General features: G+C 33.6%; 1 protein-coding gene across 1 annotated transcript; it reads left to right on the forward strand.

Annotated features, from left to right (window-relative positions):
- The first annotated feature begins 3,025 nt into the window (after positions 1–3,025).
- LOC137833959 (uncharacterized) lies at positions 3,026–3,694 on the forward strand. Its single transcript, XM_068642030.1, has 2 exons — positions 3,026–3,337; positions 3,422–3,694. Exons 1-2 carry the CDS (start codon positions 3,026–3,028, stop codon positions 3,692–3,694), a joined length of 585 nt encoding a protein of 194 aa, XP_068498131.1.
- Positions 3,695–9,697: the final 6,003 nt, after the last annotated feature.

Consider the following 9,697-nt stretch of genomic DNA (forward strand, 5'->3'; position numbering starts at 1 on the left):
TAGACATAGGGTAAGAGGGTTAAGTTGAATGAAGTAAGTGTTGAACCAAGTGGTGTTCAATGTTTTGAAGAATCCAAATCCTTTGAAGGATGATGAAGCCTCTGCTTTGCTTGATGCTGTTGTGCTGGTTTTAGCCTTGTTCTGGGGTAGTTTAATGTTGTAATCAACACTTAGATTAAATCTCAAAGCAATTAGCATCTCAATTTTAACAAAGCAAAATGTTTTTAAAACTAAGTTGAAACAACCGATTGTTTTGTCGAAACAACCGATTGTTTACACTTAGGTGTTTAGAGAAAGTTTGAAAACTGTTTTTGAATGGTGTATTTTGTTAAGTAACAAAACAACCGATTGATTCGAGGAAACAATCGATTGTTTGTTTTAAAACCATAACAGAAAAACTGTTTTCTTTGACTGAGCTTTAAATGTTTTAACTGAATACGCTCCAGTCATTAAATGCTTTGACCAATCTATTTTAAATTCAATTAATAGTTTGTTAAGATTTGATAACAAACTATATTCTTAAATATATTCTAAAAAACAGTTTTGATATATTAAGAATCTTGAAACAAAGCTTATCATCTAAGAAGTTTTTCAAAGCATTCTGAGATTGCTAAAGAGTTGAGAGATTGATCAAGGTGCTGAATAGGGATTCTGTTTGTATTGTTTTCAGATATTCATCTGTAACAAGAGTAATCTTTGTAAAATGCCGAACAATTCGTTTGTGTGTGTTGCTGAGATTGGCTGTGTTCTTGAGGTGTTCAAGATCAGCAATCTTAGTGTTGGCCAATGAGAGTGTGTTTCTTGAGGTTTTCAAGGTCATTCTCTTGGTTGTGGTGTAAGTGATCAAGGTGTGGTTGCTTAGTGGATATCCTCAGGGTTTCTGAGAAGACTGGATGTAGCTCTAGTTTGGAGTGAACCAGTATAAACAACTGTGTACAATCTTTCTATCCCTAACTCTTTAATTTCAGTTTGTTTGTTGTTTGTTGGTATAAACAACCGATTGTTTCGAAGAAACAACCGATTGTTTTTCCTAGTATTACAGTTTTGCTTGCTGTTTTGGCTAACTAAATTGCTGAATCAATTGGTTTCTGAAATAAGTTCATTCTAGTTTTGAAAAGTTTGCGAAAACCCCATTAAATAATTCACCCCCCCTCTAGTTTAAAGCCATCTTTTCTAACAGTAAGATGTTTCACTTATTTCAAAATATTAGGTTCAAAATAGATGGACATAGGGTAAGAGAGTTAAGCTGAGTGAAGTAAGAGGTTTCACTTATTTCAAAATGATAGGTTCAAAATAGATGGACATAGTTAAGAGGGTTAAGATGGGTGAAGTAAGAGTGAGCTTGTATATTTATATTATCAAGTTCATTGGATTTTTACATAAAAAGGATGTCTTGAAAATATAAAATAACATATGTGCAAACCTTACTAGCTGAATGTGGATTCTGAATGTGGAGAGGTAAATGATCTATAATTCCCTTATTGTTGGAGCCAACTTGGACACTTTTTTTTATAAAAATGTTTTCATGTTAGGCATCACTATGTAACTTAACATCTCAGTTAGGCTGACACCTCAATTAACAATAATCATCTGTCATCATATGAAAAAAGTATTATTAAAAAAAGAAAAAAGAAAGAAAATACAAAAATATGGGAGTACTAGATACATAGGTAGACTATACCTATTCATAAAAAATTCTAAGAACAAGAACATACTAGATGTAAGCCTATTATACCTATGAAATGATTCTCTATGAATAAATCTTAAATTAACCAACTTATCAACACACACATATGAGTAACCCTAAACCTGATTTTTTCAGCGTTCTTTTGTTCGAGTCCAAGCGACGCCATTATAAATTTATTTTATGATCCCCAATAATGACAAACTTATGGAATCAAAACGCGTCTTTTCAAAATTTGATTAAAAGCCAACTTGGACACTTTATTTTGTCCTTATCATTGTAAAAATCTCCTTTAATAACATATGTGAAGACATATATTCTCCTTAACTAAATATCATAACTTTAATGAGCTATTTTCTGCAATAGAAATATGTTGATAAAGAATAAAAAGGTGTGGTGAATTCGATACGTAAATTTTGCTATAGTCACGTGCTGATGTTCCTTTTAGAATAACATTGAAGTGAGTCTTAATACATGTAGAGAGAAGGTCTAAAAAGAGATGAGTGAATAACATGATTGTTGTTGTCCATATGTAATTCGGCCACTTCTTTTAGAGGAACCTTGAAAACTTTGTAAAAAATACTAACAATCCATAATCAATTCAATTACTTCTAGTTCGGAGGCGAGTTTCTTGCCATAAATCTTAAACTTTGAACAAAAAATAAAAATGATGCACAATATCATATCATATCCATGACAATGATAAAACTACAAGCCCTCCATATCTTGCTCTTAGATATAATTATCATGATTCTAGTTAATGAGATTTGTGAGAATTTATATGTAACTATCATTATTCTTATTAATGAATGTTCCCATGATTCTTCTGCTAGAAGCCAAATGTTAGTGACTGGGCTTTAACACAGACTGTAAATTTTTCTTTTGCTTTCTTTCTTTCAATGCTTCCTAATCATCTGCAATTTACACAAAAATTGAGATTAAATTTCTTCATTTGTATCTTGGTTCAAAATATATAATCAGATTCAATAATTCTCATATTAGGGTAATTTTCTTACGTTACGCAACAATTAAGTTCCAAAGTGTTCAATTTTCTCAATCATAAAAACTACACATTGACACTTATCACCACCAGAAGTGGGAAAGTTATAGGAAAAGGAATTAGAGATAATTTAGTTATTGAGGAGGAGGTTTTAAGTGAGAGAGAGAATGAAAAAGAACAGATTGAATGTGAGGGGGGAGAAGAAAGAAATAAGGAAGATATTGTAAATCTTGGAGAGAAAAAAGAAAAAAATCAAAAAATGAAAAACAAGAGAGGAGTGTTCCTATAAAAGATGTACCTTATCCACATGCTCCTTCAAAGAAAGACAATTTGCAAGATTTATGGATATTCTCAAAAGACTACAAATTAACATTCCTCTTACTCAAGCTTTAGAGCAGATGCCTACATATGCTAAATTCATGAAAGAATTATTGACAAAGAAAAGAAAATTAGATGACCAAGAGATAGTTGAATTGGAAGCTGGATGCAGTGCTATAATTCAAAAATCATTACCACAGAAATCTAGAGATCCTGGGAGTTTCACTTTGCCAGTTACCATAGGAAATCTCACTATTGGAAAGGCATTATTGGATCTTGGAGCTAGTATTAATTTGATGCCTTTATCAATGTTAAAGAAAATTGCAGATGTACAAGTGAGACCAACAAGAATGACTTTGTAGTTGGCTGATAGATCAATCAAATATCCACATGGAATAGTTGAAGATTTGTTGGTAAAGGTGGATAAATTTCTCTTCCCAGTAGATTTTGTTGTTATGGATATTGAAGAAGATGTTAAAGTACCTTTGATATTGGGAAGACCATTTATGAAAACTGCCAAAGTTATAATTGATGTAGACAAAGGAAAATTAAAGGTTTGTGTTCAAGATGAAGAAGTAAGCTTCAATGTTTTTGAAGCAATGGAGTATTCAAATGATCAAAAAGAGTGTTTCAGAGTGGATGTGATTGATGATATTTGTTTTGAAACTAAAAAAAAAATGTTTAACAGTTGAACCTTTAATGAAAGTTACCATGGGTAGTATTGAATACATAGATGAAAGGGAAAGAAAAGAAATACTGGACTATGTTGAAGAGTTAGATAAGGCTAAAAATATTCTTTGTGATGCTAGTCAAAAGCAAGATCTAATCAAAGAAGAAATTTCTCAACCTCTGAAGATAGAATTGAAACAGCTACCAGCTCATTTGAAATATGTTTTTTGGACAGAAAATAGGGAGAAACTAGTCATTATCAGTAACTCTCTAATAGCAGAAGAAGAAGAGGAAGTAGTGAAAGTGTTGAAGTCAAACAAAGGAGCAATAGGATGGACTTTATCTTATTTGAAAGGCATAAGTCCTTTTTATTGTATGCACAAAATTCACATGGAACAAGACTTCAAACCTATAGCTCAACCTCAAAGACGCCTAAATCCTACTATGAAGGAAGTGGTAAAGAAAGAAGTTCAAAATCTGTTGGAAGCAGTGATGATTTATCCTATATCAGATAGTGCCTGGGTCAGTCCTGTGCAAGTAGTTCCAAAGAAAGTTGGCATGACAATAATTCATAATGACAAAAATGAGTTAATTCCAACAAGAACAGTCACAGGTTGGAGGATGTGTATTGATTATATAAAACTCAATCAAGACACAAGAAAATATCATTTTCCATTAGCCTTCATGGATCAAATGTTGGAGAGATTGGCAGGCAAAGCTTATTACTACTTTCTAGATGGTTATTCAGGTTATAATCAGATTGTTGTAAATCCAGAAGATCAAGAGAAGATTGTTTTCACTTGTCCTTTTGGTATTTTTGTATATAGAAAGATGTCATTTGGACTGTGTAATGCTCCAACAACTTTTCAAAGAAGCATGTTTGCTAATTTTGCAGATCTGTTAGAAAAGGGCATTGAAGTTTTCATGGATGATTTTTCTGTTTATGGAGCTACTTTTAGTTCTTGTTTGAAGAATTTAGATACTGTACTAAAATGGTGTGTGGAGACCAATCTTGTCCTTAATTGGAAAAAATGTCACTTTATGGTGAGAGAAGGTATAGTTTTAGGACACAAAATCTCTAGCAAAGGTATTGAGGTAGATAGAGCCAAAGTTGAAGTTATTGAAAAGCTACCTCCACCAGTCAACATCAAAGGAATCAGAAGTTTTTTGGGTCATGCTGGTTTTAACAGGAGATTCATCAAGGATTTTCAAAGATTGAAAAACCTCTCTACAATTTACTTTATAAGGAAACTTCATTTAATTTTGATGAAAACTGTTTAATTACTTTTAAGAATTTGAAAGAAAAACTCATTTCTGCACCCATAATCATTGCACCTAATTGGCTTTATCATTTTAAACGCATGTGTGATGCTAGTGATTATGCAGTAGGAGCAGTATTGAGGCAAAGAAAGGAGAAAATTTTTCATGTGATACATTATGCAAGTAAAGTCTTAAATGATGCTTAAAGTAATTATACAACTACTGAAAAAGAATTGCTTGCTATAATGTATGCACGTGAAAAATTTAGATGTTACCTTATTGGTTCTAAAGTGATTGTTTTTACTGACCATGCTGCAATTAGGTACTTGTTGACAAAATCAGATTCCAAGCCAAGACTAATAAGATGGATTCTTCTGCTGCAGGAATTGGATTTAGAAATAAAGGATAAAAAGGGCAGTGAAAACAATGTGCAGATCACCTATCAAGACTTGCAAATGACGAAGTAAATGCACTTGAATCAGAAGTGATAGATGAGTTTCCTTATGAAAAACTCCTTGCAATTCAAGAAAGGCCATGGTTTGCAAATTTGGCAAATTTTAAAGCTACAAGAGTAGTTCCTGAAGATTTTGGATTGCATCAAAAGAAAAAGTTCTTTAAAGATGCTAATCTCTATGTATGGGATGATCCTTATCTATTTAAAATTGGTGCAGCTAACTTGATAAGGCAATGTGTTACAAGAAATGAAGCTAAATATATTTTATGGCATTGTCACAATTCACCATATGGAGGCCATTTCAATGGACAAAGGACCTTAGCTAAAGTGTTACAATCTGGATTTTATTGGCCAACTCTGTTCAAAGATGCACATGAACATGTTCAAAAGTGTGATAGTTGTCAAAGAACTGGTGCTATTACAAGAAGGCATGAAATGACGTTGCAGAACATTCAAGAGATTGAAGTATTTGACTGCTGGGGAATTGATTTTATAGTACCACTACCATCATCATTCTCAAATGAATATATCTTTCTGGCAATTGAGTATGTCTCTAGATGGGTGGAAGCAGCTGCAACTCAGAAAGTTGATGCCAAAACTGTAATCAAATTTCTTAAGAGAAATATTTTCACCAGGTTTGGTACTCCTAGAGTTTTGATAAGTGATGGAGGTTCACATTTTTGTAATGCTCAACTTCAAAAGGTTTTAGAACACTATGGAGTTAGACATAAAGTAGCAACATCCTACCATCCTCAAACTAATGGTAAGGCAGAGGTTTCTAACAGGGAAATTAAGAACATTTTGGAAAAAACAATATCTTTTTCCAGAAAGGATTGGTCTAACAAGCTTGAGGAAGCTCTCTGGGATTACAGAATAACATTTAAGACACCTACATCTTTGTCTCCATTCCAATTGATATATGGTAAAACATGTCATCTTCCGGTAGAACTGGAACACAAAACATACTGGGCAATCAAGTTTTTAAACTTTGATCCTAAAGTTGCTGGAGAGAAGAGAAAAGTGCAACTTCATGAACTTGAAGAAATGAGATCAATGCTTACCAATCTTCAAAACTTTATAAAGATCGAGTCAAATTTTATCATAATAGAAAATTTTTTAAAAGAACTTTTAAACCAGGTCAATTGGTGTTGTTATTTAATTCTATGTTGAAGCTTTTCCCTAGAAAAACTCAAATTAAAATGGTCAGGACCATTCCAAGTCAAACAAGTAAAACCATATGGAGCAGTGGAATTCAAAGATCCTGTCTCAAAAAGAAGTTGGGTGGTTAATGGACAAAGATTGAAGCATTATTTTGGTGGTGAAGTTGAAAGACACACCACTATGATCCACTTCAATGATCCTTAAGTAAATCAGGCGTCAAGCTATATGACGTTAAACGAGCATTTGCTGGGAGGCAACCCAGTGTTTAGTTTTGAAATGTATCTTTAATTTTTGTTTTTTGATTTAGTAGTATGTTTTAATATTTAGTGTCTTTAAAACAAGTTTGATATGTGAAATGGTCATGTAGATTTGAAATGTTAGGTGAAATGAATGGATGGAAGAAAGCTTAGAAAGGTTTGAAGCTTTTGGCAAAGACAAAATGAAAATTTTCAAGAAAATTTCATTGCAAGGTAATTTTAGCTTAAGTTAGAACCTTTAGCCTAAGCTAAATATGCAGAAAAAAAAAAAATTTGTTCTGCAACTTTATCCTGAGCTAAACAAATTTGTTGCTCTCTGCCAAACTTTAGCCTGAGCTAAAAGGAGCTAGCTTGAGCTAGAAAACTCTATTGCTCTCGGCCAAACTTTAGCCTGAGCTAAAATGAGCTAGCCTAAGCTAAACAAATCGGTTGTTCTCTGCCAAACTTTAGCTTGAGCTAAAATGGTCTAGCCTGAGCTAAACAAATCTGTTGCTCTCTCTCAAACTTTAGCCTGAGCTAAAATGAGCTAGCTTGAGCTAGAAAACTCTGTTGCTCTCGGCCAAACTTTAGCCTGAGCTAAACTGGGCTAGCCTGAGCTAAACTGGGCTAGCCTGAGCTAAACAAATTTGTTGCTCTCTGCCAAACTTTAGCCTGAGCTAAAAAGATCTAGCCTAAGCTAGTGGGATTTAAAAAAAAAAACAAAAAACTGCAGCAAGTGTTTAAAAATCACATTTGAAAATCCTGCACCCTAACTCAATCTCAGAAGCGTCCTCTGTTTTAAAAAATCCCAAAGCTTTCATCTACATAACCATTCTCAGAAATTTCATTTACATTGTCATTATCAAGGTAAGTAATTACTCATCTCCATAATCATTCTCATTGCCATTTCCAATCAACCATGTCCCGTTAAGCGTGTTTCTATTTTCATTTCACAGTTTCGTTTTTAAATTGAAAGATTCAATCTTTTTGAAATTTCAATGTCTTGATGTTGAATAGGATTGTGGAATAGGATAATCAAAGTTAAGTACAATTTCCATGGATTAAATACCGAAACAAAAAGTTCTCATTCAATGTCATTTTATACATTGCATATCAAGTGTTTGTTGAAATGCCAATAAAATAAAACACTTTGATTTTGAGAAATGTTTATTCTTATATGTGTAGAATAATGGGTCGTACCAAATTTACAACGGGTATTAATCTAATACGGTTTAACAAAGGCAAAAAAACTAGAGTTGAGTCACCTAGCCCACCAAGAAATATTGAGCCAACCAAAGACAAGAAACAAAGATATGAAGAGCTGAAAAGTTGGGCCTTTATTTCAAAAAGGAAGGTAATACTTTTGCCTGAAGAATTTGATTCCTTTTTTAATGGGCTACTGCAAAGAAATTGGAAAAAATTGGCAGACCCTTAGCCCAAGTATGATCCAAATATAGTTCTTGAATTTTATACAAATGCTTGGGTTGAAGATCTGAATGATTTGAAGGCCACAGTCAAGGGTAAATGGATTTACTATGAGACGAATGCAATCAACCATTTTTTAGGAAATCCATTACCAGATAATGCGGAATATACTTATCAAACAATCAAAAAATCAACAGATGAATGGTTCAACGAGAGAGATATTGTACAAAAATTGTGCATTCCAAATAAATCATTTCATACAGGATCCATTGGGCACTCATTAAGGATCAAAAGAAAAGACATGAAGACTCTAGCTCAGGTTTGGATGACTTTTTTGTTGGCTAACATTATACCTTTAGGACATGTCTCTGATCTGAATTTACCCAGATGCCAATTGCTATATTCTATCATGAGAGATAACTTTAAGGTTGATGTGGCTCAAATCATATCTGATCATATCTATAAAACTGCAAGGCTGGAAATAAATAAAAATAATGAAAAAGCTAAGGGTTATTTGGGGTTTCCAGCACTCATTACAACTCTATGTGCAAGTCAAGGGGTGCAGTGAATCCAACAATAAAAATCAGACCTACCATTGACAAAAAATTCATTGATCAGAATTGTATCAATCTTGAAGAAGCTCATCAACAACCACATCCTCCACATCCAGCTCATGTTGAAGATCAACCTTCTACGGTTCCTTCAGCACAACATTTTGCAACTCCAATCACAATGGAACATATCATGGAATATATCAGAGCCTCAACAAAGCACATCCAACTGCAGAATGTCTTCAACCATAAGGGCATTTTGTACATTCAACAAGGCCTTTACCATGGTTCATCTCAAAGTCAAAAGAGTTCATGGATGACACCCGCTGAATTTAATAATTATTTATCTTGGCCTGGGGACAGGCACAATTTTTCAGGGGAAGCATGAGCATTTGGAGTCAGGAATAGAGTTGGAGATGAATCTGAAATAAGAGTTGGAGAGGAAAATGTTACTGGCTTCTATACAAAGGATGCACAAGAAATGGGAGCTGGACCATTTGGAACAACAGGAGATGAAGATCCAAACCAAGTTCAGAATGATGATGTTGGCACAGAGCGGGACAAAATCACAAGAGGAGATTGATACTTATCATGCACAATGCTAAAGTCAACTTACTAAATTAAACTACTTAAACTAAATTAATACTGGAATTAAAGTTAAACAAAAAAGATAAAACCATTTTTTTGTTCATTGTGCATGAGAAGTATCAATCTCCTCTTGTGATTTTGTTCCTCTCTGTGCCAACATCATCATTCTGAACTAGGTTTGGATCTTCATCTTTTGTTGCTCCAGATGGTCCAGCTCCCATTTCTTGTGCATCCTTTGTATAGAAGCCAGTAACATCTTCCTCTCCAGCTCTTATTTCATATTCATCTCCAACTCTATTCCCAACTCTAGACGCTCATGCTTCCCCTGAAAAATTGTGCATTTTCCCTGGC

The sequence above is a fragment of the Phaseolus vulgaris genome, chromosome 5 (assembly GCF_000499845.2).
Source record: "Phaseolus vulgaris cultivar G19833 chromosome 5, P. vulgaris v2.0, whole genome shotgun sequence".
Classification (NCBI taxonomy): Eukaryota; Viridiplantae; Streptophyta; class Magnoliopsida; order Fabales; family Fabaceae; genus Phaseolus; species Phaseolus vulgaris.

Excerpts from the sequence above, each read along its gene's own strand:
- LOC137833959 (XM_068642030.1), top strand. The coding sequence starts at position 3,026 with ATGGATATTCTCAAAAGACTACAAATTAACATTCCTCTTACTCAAGCT. Across the intron at positions 3,338-3,421 it reads AGAAAATTGCAGATGTACAA|GTGGATAAATTTCTCTTCCC; the intron begins GTGAGACCAACA and ends TTGTTGGTAAAG.